Genomic DNA, 27,635 nt, shown 5'->3' on the forward strand with positions numbered 1-27,635 from the left:
CCATATGGCTTACTTTTATGATAGATGGATGCATTTGTTTGGGCTTCAAAATCTAAGGTACCATTCACTCCCATTATAAAGCTTGGAAGAGCCAGGATGTGTTTTAATATAACTCCAATTGTGTTTGTCTGAAAGAAGAAAGTCATATACACTCACCTGGATTATTAGGAACACCATACTAATACTGTGTTTGACCCCCTTTCGCCTTCAGAACTGCCTTAATTCTACGTGGCATTGATTCAACAAGGTGCTGAAAGCATTCTTTAGAAATGTTGACCCATATTGATAGGATAGCATCTTGCAGTTGATGGAGATTTGTGGGATGCACATCCAGGCCACGAAGCTCCCGTTCCACCACATCCCAAAGATGCTCTATTGGGTTGAGATCTGGTGACTGTGGGGCCATTTTAGTACAGTGAACTCATTGTCATGTTCAAGAAACCAATTTGAAACGATTCGAGCTTTGTGACATGGTGCATTATCCTGCTGGAAGTAGCCATCAGAGGATGGGTACATGGTGGTCATAAAGGGATGGACATGGTCAGAAACAATGCTCAGGTAGGCCGTGGAATTTAAACGATGCCCAATTGGCACTAAGGGGCCTAAAGTGTGCCAAGAAAACATCCCCCACACCATTACACCACCACCACCAGCCTGCACAGTGGTAACAAGGCATGATGGATCCATGTTCTCATTCTGTTTACGCCAAATTCTGACTCTACCATCTGAATGTCTCAACAGAAATCGAGACTCATCAGACCAGGCAACATTTTTCCAGTCTTCAACTGTCCAATTTTGGTGAGCTCGTGCAAATTGTAGCCTCTTTTTCCTATTTGTAGTGGAGATGAGTGGTACCCGGTGGGGTCTTCTGCTGTTGTAGCCCATCCGCCTCAAGGTTGTGCGTGTTGTGGCTTCACAAATGCTTTGCTGCATACCTCGGTTGTAACGAGTGGTTATTTCAGTTAAAGTTGCTCTTCTATCAGCTTGAATCAGTCGGCCCATTCTCCTCTGACCTCTAGCATCAACAAGGCATTTTCGCCCACAGGACTGCCGCATACTGGATGTTTTTCCCTTTTCACACCATTCTTTGTAAACCCTAGAAATGGTTGTGCGTTAAAAATCCCAGTAACTGAGCAGATTGTGAAATACTCAGACCGGCCCGTCTGGCACCAACAACCATGCCACGCTCAAAATTGCTTAAATCACCTTTCTTTCCCATTCTGACATTCAGTTTGGAGTTCAGGAGATTGTCTTGACCAGGACCACACCCCTAAATGCATTGAAGCAACTGCCATGTGATTGGTTGATTAGATAATTGCATTAATGAGAAATTGAACAGGTGTTCCTAATAATCCTTTAGGTGAGTGTATAACTAGGATGGCTTGTGGGTGAATTATGGGATAATTTTCATTTTTTGGGTGAACTAACCCTTTAAGTATGCTGTTTAAGTATACAATGCAGACGTGAATGCATTAGGCCAACACAGTGCAAGTGTAGTCTTATTGTACAAACTTAATTGTAAGTACTTACCAAAAAAGTAAGGTAAGTTCGTGTAAACGCTTCTAAAAACGTATACTTATAAACACTTTCAAAGCAGCATAGTTAAAGTGTAATTTTTTTACTGTTTAACCTGATCCTAGACATCACACTCAGTGTAAAACCTTTATCCCCATCACCACAAACTTCAAGCCAAAGCTCAAAGCCACACACAAGCAGTAAACATGAAGGAGCATGTGATTTCTCCACCCACACATACATGATCTCTAAGCTGGCACTGGCTGTCAGCATCAGTTGAGTTAATCAGACACTGTATATTGAATTTTGAACGTGTTTCATGAATCTGAATGCAAGGGTTTACACTAATGCATGCGTACGGTGTGTTTGTGTAGGCTGGCCGGGTGCACCTTATTCTGTAGATATCTGTGAAGGTCTGGAGGACTGGAGTGGAGCAAACAGCCTCTCTAACCCGTCTGACACTGAGGAGGAGGACGCCGCTCATCTGGTGAGACATCCCACACTCACTTATTTCAGATGTGCTAACTCGTGTAGGGTGACGCACGTTTTTTTTATAGCCTTCACTTTTGTTTTAGGTTCCAGGCAGATATAGAGCCTTTGTCGACTGGAGGAAAACCGGGCTGGATAACTTGATCATTAAGTGTGGTGATATCATACAACTACAGCATGAGGAAAACGATGGCCAGTGGTGAGTGATGTGTGGGGAATATAAAGGGATATTCTGGGTCAAATGCCACTTTAAGGAATAGTTCATTGGAAAATGAAACATCTGTCATCCTCATGTCATTCCAAACCTGTACAACTTTCTTTGCAGAAAACAAAAGATACTTTGAGAAATGCCTCAATGTTTGTTTGTCCATACAATGAAAATCAATAATCACTGTTTGGTTCCCAACATTCATTAAATGCATCATATTTTATGTTCCACAGAAGGAAAGTCATACAGGTTTAAACAACATGAGGGTTAGTAAAGATTGACAGAAATTTCAGGGTGAACTATCCATTTAAACTCAACAGAATCATGAAATTGATTCTTTCAATGTGTAAAAAAATTAAAATAAAATAAAAGTGTTTAAATGTGAGAAATGTAGTCCTATTATCAAAAAGAACAATTTTAACAAGGGTTTGGCAAAGGGTTTATTGCAAAATTCTGAATTAAAGAATTAGATTCCTTTCAAAGTTCAAAGTTGCTTCACTAGTTAAAAAAAAACTGCAGTTATATAAATGTTAATTTATTTGAATTCTACTTCCTAACATTAAAAAAACCCTCAAAACCCTGTTTGTTCACTCAATTTAAATAGTTCAAATCCAGGAATTGAATTCAAAAGGCATTCTCAATTCTGAATGGTGCAAAACCCTGAACTTTACAGATCAAATAATACATGTATTACTGAATAATTCATGCAAGTGCTTTAACAAAAACCAATTTGATTCACATTTCTGCTTTTATACACTCCGTAAGCTTTGAATATAGGTCAAAATGATTTCCGTAGCTATAGTTCTTAACCATATTATTTCATTAACTGGCTTACGGTAGTTAAAAAAACAAAACAATTTCACAACACTAAAGTGGCTTTAAATGTTAGTTTGGTGTGAATCAGTTTAGTTGTGAACTATCACAGGCTGGTGAAGAATCTGAGTCGCAGACAAGAAGGCCGTATCCCTACTGCCAACCTGCAGGGCATTCTGGGAGACCGCATCAAGAATCACTCCAACCGGCTTGGAGGTGAGAGTCTATTTTGCTGCCATTTGCTGCCTGTTTAGTGTTGTTCCCTGAAGAGACGAAAGCTTCCTTGTTGCATATGATCCATGCTGCCCTATCTTCTCTGCAGATCCAGGGAATCGTAAAGCGCGGAAGCTCAGTTCACCGTGAAGAAATCATCTAGTGCTATATTGGATCTTCACGTTCACACTTGGTAGCTCATATTGGACCTAACGACACGGATTCAGACTTGACCAGCAGGATTGTATTCCAACGTTCTTGTTCTGATTGTCACTGCGATCAGACGCTACTAAAATGCAAAATACATATTGGTTTTTTTACACCTTACAAGAGATCATCATTTCAGAATACCCAGAGAGCGCTCTAAAAGATCAGTCCTACGCCTAAGCACTTCAGTCCTCCTGACTACGTGAAGCCTAGAACATTCTGACTCTGGGATTGTCCCAGTAGACTTGACAGTTTTTTTAATGAATCAAGGCCCATCAAAACCTCTTCTTATCTGGCTTTGTGGCTGTCTTCACCCTTGAAAACATTGTGTTCGTAACGGACCTGGATTTTTAAACTGTGCGTATGTGCTGTTATTTATCGTGTACTGTTACTGTTGTTGTATTTATCCTGTTTGAACAAACTGAGCTCTACCTGAGAGCTTTAATGCCAAATCATGCAGTGCCATAATGCCCGTCTCCCCACTTTAATTTAATGTAGTGCACCAGTTACCTCAAAAAAAAAAAAAAAAATATATATTTCAAAGCACTTTATTCAGGTCACACAAATTTGTGGTCTTTTGTGTCTCTCTACAGCTTTAAACCAGTTGAATTTTGCATGCCATCAGTTCTTACCTCTCTTATTTAGTAAGATTCTCTTGTCAGGAACAGAATCTACTCAGCTTGAAGACCTGGGGGCCGTCATGTAATGTTGACTTCATAGTCACAAATATGAGTCATGAGGGGGCGAGCAGAGCTCATGTGTGTTTCTTGTCACAAGCATGGCGCCACGTGCTGCTGCAAAATCAGAGCCGTGTTAGTGGAGGTTTCTTATTAAGTGAGATCATACAGTAAACATTAAATATACCCACTGTTTCGAATGCTTAATTAAATATTAATTGAAGCCTTATATGAATTTTACTACATAAACTCAGGCCCACAGTTGGAGGGCTGACTTTGATATACCAGCGTTTGAAGTGGAAATGAGCTGTGTGTCACAGCAGGAGACGCTGTGAAGTACATATCTCTTATGTTATTAATTTGGCTATCAAGTTGTTCCCTTCCAGCATCAAGCCACATAAAGGATGTATGCCTGTGCTGTATTAAGTCCTGTTCACATCAAGAACGATAACTATAGTAGCGTACACACCAACGGACGATGTCGTTTTGTTTATTTCAAGCGTGCCCTGCAATCTTCTCATCTGCCGCTTTAAATGCTCTTTAAAGCAGGATGGATTCTGATTGGCTATCATTGTTCTATTGTTCATCAGCTGTAAAAAAAGAATAATAATAATAATTTGAAAGTGATTCCAATGATATCGTTCCTCTGTGTCGTAATCTTTATGGTGTGGACTCTGCTATTCTTTTTATATTTAGAACTATATCGTTATTGCTATCATCCTTGCTGTGAACGGGCCTTTAGCCATATGTACATATGTCAGTTTTGCATATTTACAGGCTTATTCATGTCCAAATGTCTGAGACCACATTGAAAATCTATGATTTTTATTATTATTTATTATTATTTAAACATGATCATCAGGTTTTTCCTTTATGTTCATGTAAAATTTTCTGTTCAACTTTTTACTCAAAATATGTCTAAACATAGAAATAATGCATTTTCACTCGTGGTCCCAGACTTTTGCACCCTATGGTATATCTAATAGCACTTAATTCTGATTTTAGTTTTTGGGACTGGCTTCTAAATTATTATTTTTAAAGGAATGTACCTGTATTGACTGTTGTATTGTATTTGTAACAATGATATATTTACTGTAAATTTGTACAGCCTATGGAAAATTAAGAAATACATTTTTTGTTCAAATAATTTGGGTTCGGTAAGATTTTTTTTTCTATTTTTGAAAGTCTCTAATGCTCACCCAGGCAGCATTTAAAATAAAACTAAGGTAAAACAAAAAATAAAACTAGTACTGTGAAATATTAAAATAACTGTTTTCCACTTCAGTGTCACATGATCCTTCAGAAATCATCATAATGTGCTGATTTGGTGCTCAAGAAACATTTATTTTCAATGTTGAAAACAGTTGTGCTGCATATTTTTTGTGGAAATCATGATAAAAAAAAAATCCAGGATTATTTGATGGATATGAAGTTGTTAACTGCATTAATTTTAAAAATATATATAATTTGTTACATTATAAATGTCTTTACTGTCACTTTTAATCAGTTTATTGTGTCCATGCTGAATAAAAGTAAAATAAATAAATAATATACATGAATTAAAAATATTACTAACCCCAAACTTTAGAACAGTAGTGTATATAATAATAATAATAGTTTAATTTACAACTACTAGATTTGTAGACTTCTTGATTAGAGTCAAAGACACACATACATCATAAACACTGTGTTGTTATCTCCCAGAGACTGGCCTCAAATGATGAAAGGATCTTTCACAGGTGAGATGTGAGTGATCCGATGCCTCCAGAGTTTATGGGTAAGATCCAGTGATTTTCAGAACTAGGGCACAAGTCTTTTTAAGAACGCTGTTGAAATCTTAAGTAGGTTTCTAGTGTCAGATATTTTCAGTTATCCCTCCCTCACCCTCCTCTAGTTTTCCCTCTTAATGCGGTGGCAGTTCAAAGCCTGATGGGCTGCATTTTGTTTCCTTTCCAGTCTGAATGAGAGGTTCTAACCATGCAGCAAGACAGTACTTTCCTTAATAACATGCTTGCTTTCATTAGACCACAGGAGAAAACTGTGCTACTGAGTATAATTATCGATTATTAAATGTCCTTAAGGGACAGTGAAGACACTAAGTCATGCATAATTGATGAAATGCTGCACAGGCTTTAATGATGGAATCTCTCATTGGCCAGCCAGGTCTTAAGGGGCGGAGCATGATTACAATCCATTACAATGGGATCAATGGATTAGGAACAATCCAAACATTTTATTTGACTTGATTAGCCAAACATAAACTTAATTATCAATCAAATCCTTTTCTCTCAAGGTTTGAATGTTGCTTTCTCTATGTCTGAGACTTAAAGAGAACTAAAGATCATTGGTCCACATTTGTAAGCAGCGCTCCCTTAGTAACACCCATCACATGTTGTATCCAACGATAATAGTTCCCAACCTGTGTGTACACACCATACTTCCCTTTCTTAGCACATTCTTCTCCCCAACTGACAATGCCTGTGAGGAACCAGGTGTTGTGGAAGCGCATGACATGAGGTCCTCCGCTGTCCCCCTGACAGGCGTCTTTAGGAGAATCGGAGTATCCCGCACAGAACATGAAGTATGTGATTGGGTCACTGCTGCTTTCCTTACATGCAGTTCTGTCCACATAAGGCAATTCAACCTTCTGTAAAATCCCTGGACTTCGTCCTTGGAAGCGTAGACGTCCCCAGCCGCTGACAGTGGCCAGAGATCCAGACTGTAGCAGTGAGTTGGAGAAGAGCATGGGTCCCAGGCAGATGGGACGTACCGTTGGAGTAAACCGGATGGGGGTGCGCAGCCGCAACAAGGCAATGTCATGATTGTAGAGGCTTAACTTGGAGTCATAACGGGGATGACAGATTAAACGGGTGACGTCCAGATTCTGTTCTGTGTCTTCAGTCTTGGAGACGTCATGCTCCCCTGTGAAACATGGTCTTAAATATTATTAATAACTGGTCTTTAATCAGTAACATTTCAGTTAGAATATCTAAAGATTTGTCAAATATTAAAGTCATCAGATAAGCAAAGCTGCATAAGATAATGTTTTTGGAATTAAGTCTCTTATTCTTACCAAGGCTGCATTTATTTGATCAAAAATACAGTAAAAACAGTAATATTGTGGAATATTATTACAATTTAAAATAAGTTAATATCATTTTTGGTTACACTTTATTTTAATGTGTGCTTGTTACAGTGTAATTATACATTTAAGTACTGAGTAGTGATTTAAAGGGTTGGTTTAGGGTCAGTTGCATGTGTAATTATGCATAATTTATAGTTATTACTATAGTAAATAAAAAAGTGTTATTTTTTTATTTGTTTAATTTTTTTTCTATTTTTTTCTATTTTAAAATGTATTTTATTCTAGTGATGGAATTTTCAGCCCTCTTTTAAGTGTGTCATGATTCTTCAGAAATCCTTCTAATATGCTGATACATTTTTTGCTTCACGATTCTTTGATGAATAGAAAGTTCAAATGAACAAAATCTATTTGGAATGGAAATCTTTTGTATCATTATAAATGACTACTGTCAATTTTTGCCTGTCAAAAGTATTATTTCTTTTTCTCTTTTTCAATCTTTTTGACTTGAATGGTAGTGTATATTTTTAAATATATTTTTGTATATTTCTATATCTTCATTTTTGCCCTATTGGCAAAATGACAGATATATTTTCTAAAGTCTTTATCATCTTTAAATGATTTTGTGTTTTTATGTCATTTTATTGTGTTGCAAGGATTTAGATACTTTATTAAGAAATACATTTTGAAGTGTACAACCAAACAATGAGTTTGTATTGTATTTTAATTATTTGTAGGTATGTACTGTATACTCTTGACATATTTTATAATGTTATATATTTAAATATTAAGCATAGAACTTGGCACCATATATCAATTTATGTTAATATGTTTCATTGGCTGTAAAATTCTACTGTTGTTCTGTTGTAGGGTCTTACCAACTCTGATGAAGAAGGATCCATTCTGGCTCCCTAGCAGACAGTGTGCTGCAGTGATGACCCATAACGGGTTCAGAATGGAGCCTCCACAGAACACCTGCTGCGTTGAGCGCGACACCAGCGCCACCTACAGATCAGCAGTCAACTGGGATAAATTACATCCTTTTTGGTGCATAAACAGATTGGTTTGTTGTAGATACACCTAAACTTGACAGTATTTACCTGCCAAGGGATTTCTCCAGGTAAGGCCGCATTTCCACCAACAATACGGCTTTTTGGAGCACTTACTGTAGGCGACGTCAAATACTCAGCAAAAGTCCACTTAGGCAGTTTAACACGAGATGACGAGATTTTCCCTTCTTTCTGTTTAGAATCTGTGGGGATTGTCTGATTGTCCGGTTTGAGTATGTTGGATGTGGATTTGATTGTCATATTGGAAGACTGTGCAGATGTGTTCGTAACAGAGGTGGCGCCACTTGCAAAAGTTTTCAAGGCTGTTTTACTAGCTCTGCCACATGGGAACTTCACTGGTAACACATACAAAAACACAAACAATGTGTTTTTTTCTGAAATGTTTTGCAAGCTCTGAAATTGTGCTTGCAGTGTCTTTCTAAATGCCACTTCTGGTATTTCGTCATATAATACTGTAAATGAGAGGCTTTAAGAATGAAAGTAGCCCTTTGAGATGTTTTTGGAGCGATCAGGAAAAAAATATGTAAATAAATCACCTATAGGCTCACACTCGAATCCGTCCTCTGTGAGTTTGTATCCGGATGCACATTGACATACTGTCCCGCGAGACTCCAGCAGAACACAGAAATGCTCACAGCCACCATTATCAACATCACACTTTTTGGCAGTCACTGAGAAACAGAACAAAACATCTTTTAACGTTGGGAGCATGGTGCACTCAAACTGTGCGCTTGAGGAAAGCGAGATCCTGTCTAACCTATTTCGCAGTTTTTTCCGACAAAGCCTGGCAGACAGTTACAGGTGTATGTGCCCATCTGGTCCTCACATGTGCCTCGGTTCTGACAGGGTGATGATTTACACTGGTCCCCGTCTAACAAACAGGATCATTTGTCAACAACTGGTCTTTTTTCATACGGTATTAATATCCAGTTCAAATATTACAGCCTACAATAATTTGTTTGTCTTTAAGTGCAGCAGAAATCAACACACATCTCCACTGCCTCACCGTTTAGTGTAAGTAAATATAAAAGTTAATGATTTAACAGACTTACCAAGATAACCCGCCCAAAACTCCATCTGAAAAACACATTTGCCGTGTTACACAATGCAATGACAAATGACGAACCACAACTTGTCTACTCACTGTCTTTTCATCATTTTCAAAGGCTTCTCTGGCCTCCTCCAGGACACACTTCTCCTCCATACACTCCCTCTCCACATTCCCCTTCAGAAACTCCTCAAACAGTCCTGTGTTTGCTCGTCTGCGTCTCCACAAAATGCTGTCAGCTTTCTCCCCATCTAAGAACACTGAACCTGGGGCACAGAGTTTCAGAGTTACTAATCTTTACTAGAGAACTACTGAAAGCGTACGTGTCAATTTGATTATTAACCCTCGGAGAGTCAGAACTTCAGAAGGCAAATGCAGAGTCTTTCAGAAGTCTGATTTATGAGGTAAATAGTTGTGTAGGTCTTACCTGCGAAGGCCTGCAGCAAAATATATGGGAAAAGAACAAGAATGAATGAAGCCATGTTTCAAACTAAATTCAGCCCCTTATTATTCCGCAGTGAGCTGACAAATAACCTGATCCTACACTCCAAAGTACACCCGTCGACCACACTGGCACAGGACATGCTGTTTGAGGGACAGAAATAAAAGTAGAACAAAATAAAATTGATTTTACTGAACATTTCACAATCACAAGTAAAGTTCATAATGAAAATCAAAAGTAATACCATTTTACTATCATTATGTTTTCTAATACAGGGTACTTGACTTTTAAACTGGTTGTCCAGTCAAATTGAATGTTAGATAATTAAGTGTTTTAAATAATAATTATTTGTTTTTTACATTCACTACTATTTTCGTTATTTTTTTTACTATTTTATTTAGTTTTATGAAGACTAGTGTAATATGTAAATCTCAGATATGCTGTTAACATACTTTATTTTAGTAAAATGCCAATGCAAATATTTAAATTTAATAACAAATGTTTTACTTTGTAGTATTTATAATATTACATTTAATATTTTCCCTCACAATATAGATGGATTTTATACATGGGTTTTTAGCCAATATTTTAGGAAGAGCCTATATTTTTATTTCGGGAGTCCTTGGCATGAAAAAGTTTCAAAATCAAATCTCCACCAGATGGCGCTGCTGCTCCAATGACTAGATCAATAACGTGACACTAAGATAGTTTTTACTTCTTGAAACAGTTTAGCATTTAATGGTTTCCTATTTCACTAATAAAGAAAAGAGATGACACTATAATGCAATGAAGTACGCAACATCGTGTATCGTGTAGGCCTAGGCTATATATCTCCACACACAGATGGGCCCTGTATCGGGACTGTGGGAGGGGCTGAATCATGTTGGAGATCAGCCCAGTCTACGCTTCAGTTCACTGTAAGTGCTCTTGATGTCTTCTCTCCCCATGGGAATTTGTTATCTTCTCAGATGGAGCTTTCTTATCGACTGTGGGCTCTTCGTTTTCATCCATCCATTACGAGGCTGAATTATTCATTTCTAAGTAATTAACACTGGTCATCAATCCCACTGTATGAGTGCCAATCAATCCGTAACTGAGATTTTTCATTGCTGTGATGGGCTTTGGCTCGCAGCCTCTCAAGGTGCAATCAACAGACTGTTATTACAGCTATAAGAGCAGCATGACTACATCACTCAAAACTTTTTTTCATTACAGCACTTAATGCTTGGAAAAGCTTTACCCCCAGTTAGCTTTGAATTCACAGCCATTTTAAAAAACCAACACCACCAGTCAATGAAGCTGAATTCTGAACGCAGAGCTATACATTCAAACAACACTAATAAAAAGTAAAGAATAAAGATATTACCATGTTTGAAAAATGTGTAGGATACTACCATGCTCTGGAACTCTTGATTGTGATTGGTCCAAGATGTTTTCCCGCCTGCGGCCCGAGATGCTGATAGGCTCCACTGCTGCTACAGCATCCCGTGACCCTTGGAGTATAACCGGTGTGAAGAATGAATGATGGCCCATAGTGATGGGAAGTCCGGTTCTTTTCCGCGAACCGGTTCTTTCGGACAGTTCGTTTCAATGAACCGGTTCAAAAAACCGGTTCACCAGTTCTTTAACGTCATCACGTAATGACGTCAATTCTATCATCTTGGCGGATAAATATACATTCAAATAAAGGCATTTGTAATCATAACTTCAGTTAAATAATAGTACTCATCGTCATAATCATCTTTGATAGGTTTCTTACATTTACGTTTTGAGAATGAACCCTGTAACGTTAGGCCTAAGGCGATGCGCAAACGCGGATGTTTTACATGTCTTAAAGTGAATAAACTGGTCTTCATCATTTTTATTTTATTTGTAAATAAACTTACATTTAGCTGAATTCAGCTCCTCATTCAAGTCCTGGTTCACCCGTGCTCATGTATCAGCACAGCACATAGATATAAACACAGCATCAGTTGGCCAAAAGAAAGTTCGGTTCAGAGACCGCGCATGCGCAGTCTCTCCAGCTCGTCGGTTCTCCGTATCGAACGTGTCCGAAAGAAACAGTTCTCGGTTCTGTGCTGGTGATCCGAGAACTGCTGCAACAACCAGTTCTTGACTCGAGAACCGTATGCCTGTGTGTGAGCTGAGAACTACTGAAACCTTACTAGGCTTATTCAGTCGACAAAACTAAAAACTTGATGCATATCTCCAGTATGTTTAATACGTTATGTTTTGATTAACACATTATAAACATTTACTTTGCACCCTTTAAAACCTAGGCAAGAGTTTACGTCAAAAATGTATATCAACTTACTTCGAAATTAAATGATCTGTTGCAGAAAATAATGTTTTAGTATAATAATAAATGTTTAGTTTTACAGTCCATTCATTGTGTTTCCAATCTTTAAAATAATACAGTGAAAAGGCAGTAGCCTATGAGATAAACATGTTTCTAACATGTTTTATTTTGTTACACTTATTGATGTTCATGCATTTCGTCCCTCTGAAAGAATTGCACGCATGCTCAGCTCATCAGCTCATCGGTTCTCCGTATCGAACGTGTCCGAAAGAAACAGTTCTCGGTTCTGTACTGGTGGTCCGAGAACCGCTGTACCTGTACGTTCGGTAGTGCGCGCATGCTCAGTATCAACTGCTCGTGCTCATCACTTCTGTCAGCACAACATGTCTCAGTTCAGTGAACTGTTGGATTTACTGGAGTAACATATGCCTACTCCGGGATATTGGTTTATTTTGAGTCGAAGGGACTGTCAGGACTCAGGCATGTCCGAAAGTGAGTAACTTTAGTAACTTCTTGTGGATCAGTGCTGACGCAAGACGCGAACTGTTTCGAACGATTCAGTCCGATTTAGTGTACTGGTTCGACCAGTTCACTAAAAAGAACCGGTTTTGGCCCATCATCGCGCCATCCCCGATGTCCATCTAGTTGCGCAGCGCTATTGTATGTTCATGTCTGCGGAGGCGTGAATTCGCTCGTTCCGTTTCAGACGACAAAACTGCCGCCATCTCGCGTCTCAGTTATCGATTATAGAGAAAGGTACGTTACCTCAGACGAATTCAGTAGCCTGATGTGTGATTTACACAGCAGCGCCATCTTTGATTTTTAACGGGAATGAAAGCGAGGCTGTGAGGGATAGACATACTTCAGTGGGTTGTACTATAATGTAATGTGTTTTTGGATTGTTCTGCTGATGCTGAAAAATATTTTAAATACATTTCGGTATTCACTTTTTAAAAATGAGGCAGTGCTCATCCTTGATGCAACATATTTATTTCTGAAAAATAAATAATAAAGACACGTTATGTTGGGAACACTCTCCGTTTTGTTTACACCAGTGCTCACTCATTCCGTACTGAGCGCTCTTTTACTCTACTCTAGTCTATAGACAGTAAAGTTATATAAACTGGACACAGCGACCCCATAGGTTTCAATGGAGAAAAGTGAAGTCAATTAGAAGCACTTAGATATGTTGGGGATATTTAATTAAATTTTATCAATCAATAAATTCCTCTTGAAACAAACTTTGTTGTATTTTAATTTAATACTGTGAAGCTGCTTTGATACAATCTGTATTGTGAAAAGCGCTATACAAATAAACTTGACTTGACTTGACTTGACTTGACTCACTTCCTGATGGTCGAGCGTACTGCGCAGACTCAAACTGAGCTTGACAACGTAGATGTGACGTGAGCAACCCGTCTGTCTTCTAGTAGCTGTGCCAAGAGAAATCTGAATCATTCCCTTCCGAAACTTGCAGAGACGGAGAGTGTGAGTAGGAGGTGTCCATGAGCTAGGAGCAGGAGCAACTTTGCTAAGTATTCTGATTAATTATTTTGTCATTTTGCCTCCACGTCCTCACCGATTGCCCGTGAGCTTCTTCTCCTGTCTATACGGTAATTTCTCTACTGTGCGACAGAGAGTCGCGTGGTTATGACGCAATCGTTAGCCTATTTTTACAGAAACGGCTTCTACGGGGCCATAACGTAAGATACAAGATAATGGAGCCTTTTATACATTTTCGTGTTTCTTTAGAAATGAATAATGGACAATTGGAGTCTTTAAACGCCTCAGATGTAAAGTTATTCGCTGTCAAAGTGACGCCAAAATGAATGGGAGTCAATGGAATGCTAACAGCAGGTGGGGGTCTACTAATCAATGGCGGCGCCCGGGGAAGCTTCAATGTTTTCCGAAACATTGGCCCCCTGAGTGAAGCCTCTCCTCCATTGACAACCATTAAAAAAAAAACGCTTCTGGTCTCCTTCCCTGTACCGCAGCGTTAGCTAGCGTTACGTTTTTTTCGGCTAAGGTTGCAAACGTCAAGTTGTGAAGAACCTTTCGTTACACAACGGGACACACTTGCTGGCTGCGTCCGAAATAGCACACTGCTAGGTACTTATTTTGAAATAAGTAATTACTTCGCAACTGCTAAAACAGTATGTTCTAAAAAGTATGTATGATTGTAGTATGACTGGACGTATCTGTCATGTTGTCATTATCATGTGACCTACCAGTGTCAGTTGCGTCCTTCACTGCCATTCACAAATCCTCTCCCGTGGCCTCATGGGATAGTAAAGTGTCCATCGTATGAACACTTCAGTATTCCCGGGTGTATTATGTCATCCGGGTACTTTTTGCCTACTCTTTTATGAGTACTGTGAATTCGGACATTCTTTTGTCACATACTGTTTTTATAGTACTATTTACTATAGAAGTATGCAATTTCGGATGCAGCCATAGTGTTGTTGTAATGCAAGTCAAGCTTTATTTACGTATTTTTATTTTCAATACTTTGCCATTTAAAATAAAACTTCTAAAGATCTGTTCAGTAGTCCCTATGTAACAGACCACACAATTTAATTGTGATGCTTCTAATTAAATGATAAAAAGCAGTTGTAAACATTTACAAAAACACATAATGTTTTGCTAACAAATGATATGTAATAGCCTATCTAATACTGTAAAGTTTTACTCTAAATCTCACAATTTCAGGGCACGTGAGTTTCTGAACGTGATGCATGATGGGATACGTTTAGCTTTACAGATTAACACAGAGTAAATCTTACGCTTGATACCAAGCAGGTGCTGAGACTGCTTTCCTGTAGCTCAAACAGTAGAGCATTGGCTCTTACGCCGAGGTCATGGGTTTGATTCCCAGGGAAAGCAAGAACTGTTAAGAATGTAAAATGTGTACCTTGAATTGAAATGCAATGTAAGTCGCTTTGGATAAAAGCGTCTGCCAAATGTAAATCTACTGCCAAATGTAAATCTACTGAGACTGTGTAATGTAGGATAAGCAGGGCAGGTTGGAGCATGTGGGAACTGGACACAGCACCATTGATTCCAGCAGTGATGTGCGTCTGTCTGCCCTGTGCTGCTGGGAATTGGTGCCATCTCCAATTAGATTAGATGCCACTGCGAAGGATCAGCCCACTGCAGAAGATAATAAAAATGTGACGCCTGTTCAGTGCAATCGATTATGGACAGTATCTTCTCTCTGGGGAGGTAAGCAGATCGCAGAGGTCCCAGGACTTGTGAACTCTGCACAAGGCCAGCGTACCTCATTAGAGTCCCCAAGCCATTTGCACAAACTTATTTTTGGCCTCGAAAAGCACCTGACTGGGTGTATCATAAAGTGCAGTTAGAAGGGATGAAGAGAGAGAGAGATGAAGGGCTGCGAATTTTGCAGTGTTAACTGTATCAGGAAATGATAACAGGTTCTAGACTGCAAAGTTTTCAGATGCTTCATGTTCCCTTGATCCACACTATGTTATTAAAGGAATGGTTCTTCATTATTTTCTCACCCTCATGTTGTTTCAAACCTAGTTTCTATTGTTGAACACAAAAGGAGATGTTAGACATAAAGCTATTGTTTGACTTCAGAAGACTTGGAACATGAGTCAGTTTTTGTCAGTGTTTGGCATGGTAATGGGTATGACAATGTTGATATATTTGGTCTTGGTGGAGGAGATCTGCTACACTGCTGTTAGTACATACATGACACGCGGCTGTGAGCAAGTAAGACATGCTGCTGGTGTACGGTATACCTGTATCTATACAGGTGGAGATGGGGAAGTTGGAGGGTTGCTGCCCTCCAACAGCAAATGCTAACCAAGTATTTGAAGGTTGAGAACACAAGCTCATCGGCTACTGATACAGCAGGAACCATTCAGCTTTGCCCTATAGAGAATGATGTAATAGCGAGCAGGTTGAGTTAAGGACCTATTATCTCCTCCATCTAGAGTTTCATGACATAACTTTGCATATCTCGCTTTCTGATATACTGTTGATGACTATTGCTGGCAAGTACATTTAATGATCCTCATTTAAAATTGCTTTGGATAAAAGCATCTGGTAAATGAATAAATATACAGATCATTTCTATGCTACTTTAATGAAGTAGTTTTTTTTCCCCCTGACATTTTTAGAGCTTGACATGCCCTGCTTTTATTTGTAAGGAAAAGAGCAGTGTGAATATCCATCCTAACATCTTTTGTGTTCAGTGGAAGAAAGAACGCACAGATTTGAAACAACAGGAGGGTGAGTAAATGATGACAATAATTGTTTTTGGAGAATTATTCCTTTAATAAGCTTGGCACAAAGGTACGTGTCCATTTAGTATCATGCACATTTAGTACTTGTAACGTGTAGAGTAAGTCTGTTGTATATTGAAGTTGTTTTAGATGGTACAGTATACTTAATAAAACCGCAAACTGAGGTTGAGTTTCATATGAATTTCTTCCTTTAGTGAGATTGATTATTCTCCAGAGACGGCGAGGCAGCAGGCCAGACCACAGATATAGCAGTGAACAGTGAGAACAGAGAAACATCACACCAACAGGAAACAGCACAGTGAAGACTGAGAAAGGTTGTAATTACTTCACTTTGCTTTGTACGTTTTTGGAAGAAAGAGAGAAAAAATAAACTTTGCACCATCTCAGACGAATGTAGACAGCCTAAGAATAGCAGGCTGTCTGAGAATAACCTTCACATCACGCACGCACCACAATCTCTGGATTAGCATTGACTCACCATCTAAGTCCTTACTTTTTTCCTCCCTCTCTTAGAGCGCTATACGGACATCAGTCACTCCACACCGTGTGTTTACCCTGCTACAGGGGAGTGTGTGTGGGTGTGTTTTCAATCATAGTGGCATAATGAACCAAAGCTTTTATTTATGCAAATTATGTATCATTTTATTGAAGAGTCACTTACAGAACTCTGCCCTCCTTTGGGTCATGCACTGGGCTACAAGTCTTGATTTCTGCTTCTGAACTAACCCTTTATCCACTTAGAGGAAGTAATCTCAGGATTATAAATTTTTTTTTAAATCAGGTACTCTAAAATAAATATATTTAATAAATTAAATAAAGAAGAATAAATTATTTAACCCTGTTGTTAACAGTGTTATTTTAGTGTTGTTTATATACTATTGAAGTATTCTTTAATGTTTTTAACTTATGTTTTGAACGTAATGTTTAAACTTATTCAATTTTAAAACTTTTAAACTTTTTAAATTTCAACATTTTCAAATTATAATATAATATTTAAAATAGCAAATTACATAATTTATGAATGTTTTAAATGATGCAATTTGACACCATTTAAAAAAAAAATCTCATTTAAAATTAATAAAAATTTTTTTATATTTTTATCAATGGCCTAAAAAATGGCCTAGCCCACATCTCACTTATATTCTTTGACCTGAGAATCAGGTGCAAGTTGCAACCTAATATATTAAGGTACAGTAGCACTGGTTGTTCATATGACCAAATGTGGGGGGAAAGAGTATCTGTCCCCATATTAGATATTTAATCATGTCAGTGATGTTTCAGTGTGTTTAATCAGTTTGGATTGTTGTGACTAATGAACGATTGTCTAATCGCTAATGCTAGACATGTAAGCATCCCATTTATTTTCTAAAGGTGAGTCTGGGGGCATTTACTGCTGCTGGCTCTAACATCTGTCTCCCTTTCCATCATTAAATCACACGTAACACTCCCGACTCCCTTCGTGAGTTAAGTAACTCCCTATAAAGTATAAAGTAAGTCCCTTCCTCCCTTCCTGTGGGTGCAGTACTGCAGTTATAAATGGAACAACGGCAGGTTTGAAGAATCTGCCCATGCCTTATATAGTCTCCTGGACGTGGCCATTGACATTAATCTGGTATTTGTTCGAGTGCACCTCTGTTAATTAGCACAGTCTTTCTGTGAGTCTGAAAGGGTAATGCTTCACACCCACGGCCCCAGTGCACCACTCCAGCCCGGCCCAATCTAAGCATCTGACATTTAAACAATCTGCTTGATATTTAGTAGGAGGATGAAAAGAAATAGCCACTTTATGTGTGCTCAAAACCGTAAACACATTTCTTTTGACTCTCTCTCTCTCTCTCTCTCTCTCTCTCTCTCTCTCTCTCTCTCTCTCTCTCTCTCTCTCTCTCTCTCTCTTCTTTCTCTCAATCTACAGACTAGCAGTGCTTCATCATATTGGAATATTGGAAGGGATATTGGATGTACTTTTAAAAATGTATCACTAAAACTTTTTTTGGGACTCTATTATTTCCTTCTAATTAATTCTCACAGTTAATTTGTCGACCCTGTCTAAATTAATTTATGGGGGGTCATTGGCATTACACTACGATTATCCCACCTCCACAACCAGCAGCTAGTGATTAAAGTGGAAGCACAAATGCCTAAAATCAGTGTCATGGCTCCCATGTAATTCTATGATGACCCAATTCACAAGTTTCCAAACATTTTTAAATGCAGGACTAATTTTTGGACTGCAGTGGGCAGATAATGTTCTTTCCACATTACACGTAAAAAATCTCCTCCCCACATTTGATGACATTCTCACATTTGACACATTTCTCACAATATGATATTCTGCTAAGCTGTTCAAATTTAAGAATGTTCTCAGACCTCCGGGATTCATCAAATGCCAAAACAAGACAATCGCGGATACTTCGTTCATTCATTATCATGAAGAAAAGTTCACATTGTGCCTAACAAAATATCACAGAATCTTTTTCGTCCTCTAGTTTCTTCCCGAGTGTGTTTTTCCAGCCCTCAGCAGCTCTGCTGTTTGGACAAGTTTTCTGGGGATCAGTCAGGCCAGAGCTCCTCAGCTCCAAACCCTCCAGGACAGGCCTACAATAAAGCCTAATGTTTACCCATGGAAGGTTAAACAGAACTCTGCAGCGGAGATGGAGGAGTACCGAGGAAGAGACAAGAGGGAGATAGAGAAACGTAGCCTGTTCATGCCATGGGATATTTCATGTGTCAAGCTCAGGTTAACTAATTGACAGAAAAAAAAGTGTTTCTGCCCTGGCCTTTCTTTTTTTCTTAAAGCTATTCAGACACAGTCCAAATCTGATTTTTGTGCATATCTGTCTGAAATCCGATCAGATTTAGCAAGTGCAAATCACATGAAACGCGTACAAATACGTGGTTTGTGTGCGGTTGCATGGTTTGAAATCCTATTCAAATCACATTTCGTGTGGTTTATGTGACTGTCTCACGACTCTTATAACGTAAACGTGAGACATTGTTGTAGAAAACATGCTGAAAGTTGTTGCAGAAACAAGGTTTTCTTACATCTATCTCCACCTTTTTACACCTTTTGGATAACAGCAATGTAAGATAAAAATATGTTATTTGCCAGAAAGCAGTAGATCTCCAAAGGTTTAAGGCCGTAATATACTTCAAGCAACTTTCTGGAAAAGTTTGCTTCAGCTGGTAAACACTTTGGAACTACCCTTGGTCCATGGCGATTACGTAATAGGTAGGTGCACTCTGGGGCTCCTATGGAAATCTTCAGTTAATTTTTTCTGTTAAATCCGTTAAGGTCAGACGTCCGTGAGTAAAAACAAACACTGGAGAGCTGCTTTATAGTAGAAAATGAGGTGTAATTCTATATTGAAAGCCACACTGACACTGTTTTTCATGTTTAATACTGTAATATATAGCTGTAATATATAATAATTGCTGCTTGGTCTAATGCATCTAATAAGCAATCTAATGCATAAAGTGCTATATAAATAAACGTGAAATGACTTTACTTCACTGGAGTGTCGAATTGCAGAGCTCTTTCAAACATCCACATCACTATGATCAGATGCTTTCTTAACTGCTGTTTTCTCACTGTTCTCATTTTTGTTGTGTTTATTTTGTTATTGAGGAGAAAGCGTGCAACACATATTTACACATTCATCTAAATGTCACTCTCAGCAGCGTGGACGGCATCAGGATATTCGCTAACAGTATAACGCTCCAAAGATATTACAAACTTATTTTTACCCTTAAACGAAGAACGAAGAAGACCTTCGCTGTGAGTGTATCGGGGCCTTTATGAGTAATGACGCTTTCAGCCAGAAACCCAATGGGGTCTATTGTGCCAATTTTAGACAGAGGGGATGACAGAATTGTGGTGTCAGGTCAAGGCCTTTGACCTCAATTGTAACAGTTGCCTAACCCCAGTAGGACCTGTCATTGCTAGCATATGTGCGCTATACAGTACTGGAAGAAGTGCTGATGTAGCAAAGACAGTGGAAATTAGAGATATACTCTCTTGGGTATTTAATACCTTTGTGGGTGGTGGGCAATTATCTATACTGCAAAGTCAGCCATATAACCCTCTGGTGTGTTTGCTCTAGGTATGATGTCTTACTGTAGTAGCAAAATACTGATCATAACTGTAAGTTAATTACTGCCTTATCAGCCTCGCCCACAGCACTATTTAAAAAATAAGCCCTCTAACCTCAGCATAACAGCAGTCCATAAATCACTTGCTCTTAAAACACTTTCCTCTGTCCCAGAAAATTATTTTAGGAATAATCCCATATAACTTCTCAAAGCTAACACTTTTCAAATGACATATTTTCGCATCCAACATTTGGTTTGTAAAAAATAAAAATAAAAATCTATTTGATCGACCACATTGACTAGCTTGTTGATTTGAGCTCAGATGTTCATAGACTTTATTTAAAGCAGTAAACTTATAAATACTCAGATTAAATAAGACAGAAAAGTGTGTATGACTTCTTTGAAAGCTAAAAACTTCTACAAAAGTTACTTTTGTGTTCTCCAAAGTCACTTTGAAGTGTGCTGGCTGTGTAAAAGCTGCCATTAATGTCAGCCCATAACTGAGCGTTCACAGCTGAGCTTTTCTTCATGAACATTTGGATAATTGTTGCCCACATAATACCATCAATCTAACCATTCACCAGTAAAAGCATTTCAAGGACACCTCTGGAAAACAACACCCCTGACTTAGTCCTTAATCATTACTACTGTTATTTTAACAAGGTTGATTGAGTGACGACTGAGTGGCACAATGGACAGTGTGGGAGAGTCACATCGGAGCTAAAAGCATGTAAAGACTTAATGTATCATATTTTGACACAATCATACTGGGGGATGTTTGATTGACAGTTAGGATTGAGCTGCTATTACAGTTTAGGGAAATTGAAACAAGACTTAGGGCAGGTATCTTTCCTAAAACTATGCAACACAAACTGTTTCCCAGTTCTGGATTTCATTAATTTTTTTTATTTTTTTTGAACAAATTCTGTTCAGAGTAAATATTCTGTAAATAATGGCAAGTCTGCTATTTTATGTGCAATATCTAATTTACCATTAGTAAATTGTATATTATACACAATACCCTGCTCTCTAGACATCAGTATGGGATGGTAATTAAAATACCTATATTAGTCGGTAATCAATATGGCCCTAACAAATCATTTAGGACATTAAATGCAACAACACACCATTAAATAAGTGGTCTGTTGATTTAATGCATGATGTTGTAATTTTTATAATAGGGGTGGAAAATCAAAATGCCATCAAAAATGCAAATTTTGACACTTTTTTAGTGATACTATTGGGCTTCTAAATTACTCTTAACTGACAAGCCAGTAGCAGAATAGTGAGATAATTTTTCAGACAGACGTTTTAATCAAGTCTTCCAGCTGGTGACCCCATTCTTTATTGATCAGGAACACACTGACCTCCATGACCTTTTGCTTCTGATTGGCAAATATTGATTCCCCATTTGGAAATGGGTATACCTCTGTTTAATGTAACCAAACTCAGCAGAGACATTTCTTATACATCACTCAGTTCTCATGAATATAAATGAAGAAGGAGGAGGCCATTAATCCACATTGAAGTCCTGTTTTACTACAATGTACATGCAAAGATACTGTGTACGCATGTCACTGTTGTACAGTATTGTGTAGATCTCGTCATGATAAAGAAATGTCAACATAATATACTGTACACCACAATTCAACATCTATAAATTCTGCAAAAAATATATTTAATCGTAAAGATTCAAAGTAAAGTGATTCTGTTCAGTAAATGTAGTTCTTCAGTACATAAAAACTAAGCATTTATTGTTCCATATTATTTGAATAAGCACATAGTGTTCAGCATTAATGCTGGTGATTATATGCAGGATGACAGACTTGAACAACACAAAATGTTTTGTAAATAACTCACTGCAATAATTCAAGCATTTAGCTCCAATTATACCCATAACTGTCAACATTGTTGTCCACCACAAATCACCATTTTAACATGCATTAAACAAGCATTAGCATTTGACAGAATCTGTGTATGTTAGCAAAGTGAGGTTAGAATAGCCTTCAGCTCTCTCATGCTATGATGTGAGCTCTTGCCTGACAAACTGCAAACCCAGAAGATACACACGGTGCTCAGATAAACCCCTTTAACCCATCTTGGATGACCTCTTTTCATGCCTGCTATCTTCTTGAATTCTCCAAGGTGACTTTGTAGATTGCAACCTAAAAATGGCATCATTATTTGTGGAGGTAAACTTCATTCTGCTGGAAATGAAGCTACTAAAAATGATGTGTCTATTTCACCCCCTCCAGTAAAAAGTTACATTTTCCCTTTTGTAGAATTGATTTGCCCATCTAAGAGGAGTGTATGCTGTTTATTTGTTGTATTAAATAATTAAACGTTTTTCTACATTGTGAGATACAGTGAGGTCAGACAGTTACATACTGAAGGTGGGACCTTTAATTGTTCAGAATATTTAAGTAATAGTCCATAACCCTTGTTTGTTGTATAATTTGCTTAAATAATTATGATTTAATAGATAATAAACCAGTACTGTCAGTTTAAAGCTCTGGAAACCGTTTTAAGAAAGTCTGGTCAATGAAACGTTGAAAGGCGTCCAACTGTCGCTAAAAATAGCAAGTATGGATCCTTAAACCATCGCCTTCTGTTTCCACTCAGTGCAGAGAAGGAGTAGGCTACAATCCGTCAGGTGATATACAGAGTCTGGTGTTGTTTTTCTGTCAACTCCAAATTAGCAGGGACAAAGAAATCCAGCATTTTAAAGCGAACATCTGTGATTCAATAGGTGTCAAAAGTGGACAAAGGAATAGGCTAGAGTTCGTGAACTTTACTTCGTGGTTGAATTACCTCATCGGTCTTGCAGCTATAGGCTACATCTCTTCATCGATTAAACAGGTAAGAAATTATCTTTTATCTGAGATAGTGTGTCAGGATTACTTTTAAGACCGTTCAAAGTCATTCTCGCCTCGACATTATTTAGTTTGATTGGCAACTCTAAAGATGCGCAGATTAAAAACAAATTAGCCTAATTAAATCATTTTTATTGACAGTTAATAGCCATAAACATGGACGTGTCCATTCACATTCAAAATATGGTACGTATAGACTAACAATGTTTACAGTTTTTAATCCTAAACAATGTGTTTCTCGAGATAGTATGCAGATAGCTTATTCACGTAGGCTACCATATAAAGTAGCCTATGCCTTAGTTTTTTCAGTTTGCCTTTGTGAATATTTCTTGCAATCTGACTTGTCTAGCTCATTCTACGGGAACTGTAATAAGCTAGCCTACTTTAACCATAAAATAACAACCTATATATATATACATAAAACATTTATATAGGCCTATATATATATATATATATATATATATATATATATATATATATATATATATATATATATATATAGGCCTATATAAATTTTATGAGCGACTGAAAAGATCGGTCAATATGTGGCCTAAAATGAAGTGGAATTCGGGGACTGTTGGAATTTTTGCCATCGTTAAAAACAAGAAATAGCCTACCTTTCTGTAAAATATCAAACAAACAATTGTTCTACCGTAAGCCGTCCATTGTTATGAAAATCAGTGGTTTTATTTCCTTTGCATGTACATGTAGGTGCTATTTAGGTTTTGACTCATATCCTGTTGCTCACACTACATTATTCCGTGTTTTACATCAAAGCCAGTTTCTGCAAACGCTGGCAACAGGCTGGTACATGTGTGAACATCTCTCTTACAGTATCAAAAGGTGGTTCCTCAGGTTATATCAGCGCTCGCGACCACTGTGTCACAGCTGACGTCGACTGACACTCGGTGGAAGCCCCTCTCCTTCCCTCGCGCTTTTTGTTCTCTCGTTTGCTTCATTCGGCAGGGTTAGTCTTATTTTCACCACCCCGAGCTTCATGCGGGAGCCGTTTTTCTATATCAATGTGCATTAATGTAGGAGACAACGTGGAAGAGATAAGGTGAGATAACCTTGTTGATAACAAAGAGCACTACGTGAAGGTCTGCGTTTGATTGTGACATTGGCGGACTTGTTACTATCCACGCGCTTTGTAAACTCGACTTCTGTTGTCTGTATGTTTAACTGCATTGACGGCTGTTGATAAATGTCGATAGAAGGTACGAGAACCATCACTTTCTCTCAGATGTTTTACAACAACAACAAAATAATAATACTTTTGTTTATTTATAATGCGTTTCTTACAGAGCTCTTATCTCCTCACCTGGTACCTTTGTTTTGGATTGGCCAAGGATTTTCTAAAGCGACAGTGGGTATACACGACTGAAGGATTTCGGATTTTAATCTAAATCGGGATCTATACATACAAACTGGGATCTATGAGCGGAAAAGTGGCTAAGTCTAAAGAAGAAAAGGATGCTTCAAAGGGTAAGAAGAGTCTTAAAACGTCTCGATTCCTCACCGTGCATCACAGGTTTAAAGCGACCGTGAGCTCATTCATCTCCCACTCGTTGCATTGTTGCTTAATTGTGAAAACATAATAGCAGTAATGGAAATTGGCCAAAATACATGTCAAACGTTGGTCTAGGACAAACGTTTATGAGAATATATCCACAATATTACACAAGTAGCCTAATGAATGATTAGCTGTTCCGCCGAGTAGGAAAAAACTGCCATCTGATAAAGACTGAAAATCAGCATCTTATTCAGTCTGTTCTAGAGATGAATTGTTGGGCTGTCGCTTTAACGAAGCCTGCAATAAAAACCATGCTTGTCCTTTTAAAAGTCCCTTTTTTGTTTTCTTCTTTGCACTTACGGTAGGTCTCAGTAACTATTCAAATAAGCTATTTATCACATTTGCAACGGTCTGCGCTGTGTGATGACGCTTAATCGTTTGTTTGGGTAGCTACTGCGCAAATGACCTATTGCGTAAAACGGAGCTTCTACATGTCTCTGGAACAGCCGCGCTTTAGCTGGATGTAAACTGGCCAGCCAGCCATTGCCATGGAGACAAAGGGGCTACAGGGTTGCCAAAGAAACCTCCGCGCGTTAAATGTGCATGTCTGCCAATGGGTTTCAGTTCAGTTTACAACGACATGAATATGCTGTGGTCCTTTGTTCCGACTGAAGAAAACCCACAGTTAAATAGCCTAAAAAACACAAACTTGATAGCAAGCAACTTTAGAAGATATTTAACAAAATCGAATCTATCTTACTTTGTCCTAATAAAACGTTTTGTACACTTTCCGTCCCATAGATCTTTGAGTCTTTTGTGAAGTTAATTATTTAATTATTCCACAGGCTTTCTGATATGAATGGAATGTTGATCAGAAGTAAAGATGAGTGATTAGCTTTATATTTTAATGGAAAATATTGTTTATAAGTTTGTTTATTAACATTGTATATTTATTGTATATTGTTTATATATGTGCACGAGGAAAAGAGAAAGATATCCATTCCCCTCTTTACGTCGAGAAAAAATGGACAAATAGACAGCTATCTTGGCAGTATGTTACGGAAATATTAGCATATCTTCATGCATTTTGTTATTATAAGTGTTTATAGTAAATGTACAGCAGACTTTGTTGAAAACCGACAGGAGTTAGTTTTTCTTTTTGTTTTAGAGAGAAATTCGTCATAGCATTGTACGTGACTCATATGCTCAGCATGCCGGCTTTCATCTTATTTGTTTTGAGCTATTATGAAACACATTGCTGTGGCTGCCTCTACATCATTCAAACTTTCAGGATTCCATTAATTTGGGGATTCTCACCACCCGTTTGTTAGTTACCCGGAATTTAATGTGTGAAAGTTTTGGTTTTCTGCACTCTGCATCAGCATGAGCAGTGTTGCCATTGAGATCATTTTTGTTTTCAAAGGAAACTATGCAAAGACATTCACACTTTGTGTGGTTAGCAAATTCACAGTAAAAATAGATGTGGGCAGTTGTTGCATTAAAGGTTATTTCTACTTACCCATAAAAAATGCTTTTGGCTGGTGTTGCCAAATTATGTCAGGTTGATTCAGTCACATAAACTGATAATCTTGACTTAAAACCAGTTAATTTAAATCTTGGTCGTTAATTCACAAAAAATATTAACAGATTTGATAACATTATATTGGCATGGCTATTGGAAAAGTGCCATGGTGTAGCGACAGTGCGCAAGCTTTTGACACGTTGGAGTTGTGGTGATGATCACGTTAGCGATGCAAGTTTGAATCTGGCCTGAAATGCGCACAGATCGAACCCCCCCCCCCCCCACCCCTTCTCTCTCTCTCTCTCTTTCTCTTATTTTTCGTCAATATCTCTCTAATAAAAGAGGTAAAAACTCAAAATGAACAATGTCAGGTATATGCTCGAAACATTTACACCATTATGATTTTTTAACCATATATGTCTTATTTAGGGCTTGATAAATATCAGTCTACCCTTGCACTGTAATTTAGGACAATGGTGCTGAATGCTCAAGGGAACAGAGGCTAATTAGCCGGAGGATGAATGCCACAGGCTCTGGACTGGCTGAGCAGGGCTTGCTAGTCTTTCATATTTTCTTGCAGATGAATTCATCTCCAGGTCAGATGCAGTGCCAGATCAATAGGCATCCAGAGCATAATTTAGAGAGGCTTCATTAATCACAAAGCAGCAGAAGCTGATTTTTTGTGCCCCGCTCTGACACCTGCTCTAATCTTCTTGGCATAGCGGCACCCCGACTGCTGCAGCATCCAAATTCACTGACCTGCTGGACCCTAGTAAATTAAATAGCTGAATGTCTCGTGTATAAAGGGATGTTTTGTACAGTTTCATGTTTCAGTAGGTTAAATGCTGCCAGTAGCTTTAAGCAGCAGACTTTGAACTTGTTGTTTGGATGTTGCCTCCCACAAAGTGAGGGAAAACATATTTTGACACTCAAATGCAAAAATTCTTTAAGTTCCTGAGGTCCAGAAATAAAGTATTACATAATTTAAGCCATTTCACAAAAGCTAGAGTGCTGTTGTGTTGAATATTAATATGATATTCAGAACAACAGACTAATATCTACTGTTCAAAAGTTTGGGGTCGGTAGGATTTTTAAATGTCTTTAAAAGAAGGCTCTTATTCTCACCAAAGCTGCATTTATTTGATAAAAAAATACTGTAAAACAGTAATATTGTGACTGTAATAACTGCTTTCTGTAAAAAAAAAAAAAAGTGTATCTTTTTTTTATTTAATTTTTTATTCCTGTCATGGCAAAGCTGAATTTTCACCAGCCATTACTCCAGTCTTCCGTGTCACATGATCCTT

General features: G+C 38.0%; 3 protein-coding genes across 7 annotated transcripts in view; 2 read left to right on the forward strand and 1 right to left on the reverse strand.

Annotated features, from left to right (window-relative positions):
* Nucleotides 1–5,567, forward strand: part of mcf2a (MCF.2 cell line derived transforming sequence a) — a 30,252-nt gene extending 24,685 nt beyond the window's left edge. The window contains exons 27-30 of one of the 2 annotated variants that reach the window (XM_082177484.1): nt 1,890–2,002; nt 2,091–2,203; nt 3,138–3,241; nt 3,348–5,567. In XM_082177484.1, the coding sequence (XP_082033610.1) occupies nt 1,890–2,002; nt 2,091–2,203; nt 3,138–3,241; nt 3,348–3,388 (371 nt within the window). In that variant the 3' untranslated portion in view covers nt 3,389–5,567. The remainder of the gene's footprint in view (nt 1–1,889; nt 2,003–2,090; nt 2,204–3,137; nt 3,242–3,347) is intronic. The other variant, XM_082177485.1, reaches the window with a different exon arrangement.
* A 664-nt stretch (nt 5,568–6,231) lies between these two features.
* f9a (coagulation factor IXa) lies at nt 6,232–9,907 on the reverse strand. The gene is made up of 8 exons (XM_082177497.1): nt 9,750–9,907; nt 9,419–9,588; nt 9,327–9,351; nt 9,032–9,145; nt 8,811–8,945; nt 8,305–8,609; nt 8,083–8,209; nt 6,232–7,044 (listed from the first exon to the last, which is right to left on the reverse strand). Exons 1-8 carry the CDS (start codon nt 9,802–9,804, stop codon nt 6,464–6,466), a joined length of 1,512 nt encoding a protein of 503 aa, XP_082033623.1. The 5' UTR covers nt 9,805–9,907; the 3' UTR covers nt 6,232–6,463.
* A 13,153-nt stretch (nt 9,908–23,060) lies between these two features.
* fgf13a (fibroblast growth factor 13a) overlaps nt 23,061–27,635 on the forward strand; it is a 143,026-nt gene continuing 138,451 nt past the window's right edge. The window contains exons 1-2 of one of the 4 annotated variants that reach the window (XM_082177514.1): nt 23,061–23,282; nt 24,601–24,781. In XM_082177514.1, coding sequence (XP_082033640.1) covers nt 24,733–24,781 — 49 coding nt within the window. In that variant the 5' untranslated portion in view covers nt 23,061–23,282; nt 24,601–24,732. Of the gene's footprint in view, nt 23,283–24,203; nt 24,514–24,600; nt 24,782–27,635 lie in introns of those variants that run through there. The other 3 variants (XM_082177513.1, XM_082177518.1, XM_082177515.1) reach the window with 3 other exon arrangements.

This window comes from Leuciscus leuciscus (assembly GCF_965113295.1).
Source record: "Leuciscus leuciscus genome assembly, chromosome: 8".
Lineage (NCBI taxonomy): Eukaryota > Metazoa > Chordata > Actinopteri > Cypriniformes > Leuciscidae > Leuciscus > Leuciscus leuciscus.

Coding starts and splice junctions, on each gene's coding strand:
- f9a (XM_082177497.1), bottom strand. CDS start 9,804: ATGGCTTCATTCATTCTTGTTCTTTTCCCATATATTTTGCTGCAGGCC. Junction 8,946..9,031: donor CGGAAAAAACTGCGAAATAG/GTTAGACAGGAT, acceptor TCTGTTTCTCAG/TGACTGCCAAAAAGTGTGAT. Junction 8,610..8,810: donor ATTCGAGTGTGAGCCTATAG/GTGATTTATTTA, acceptor ATGTGTTACCAG/TGAAGTTCCCATGTGGCAGA.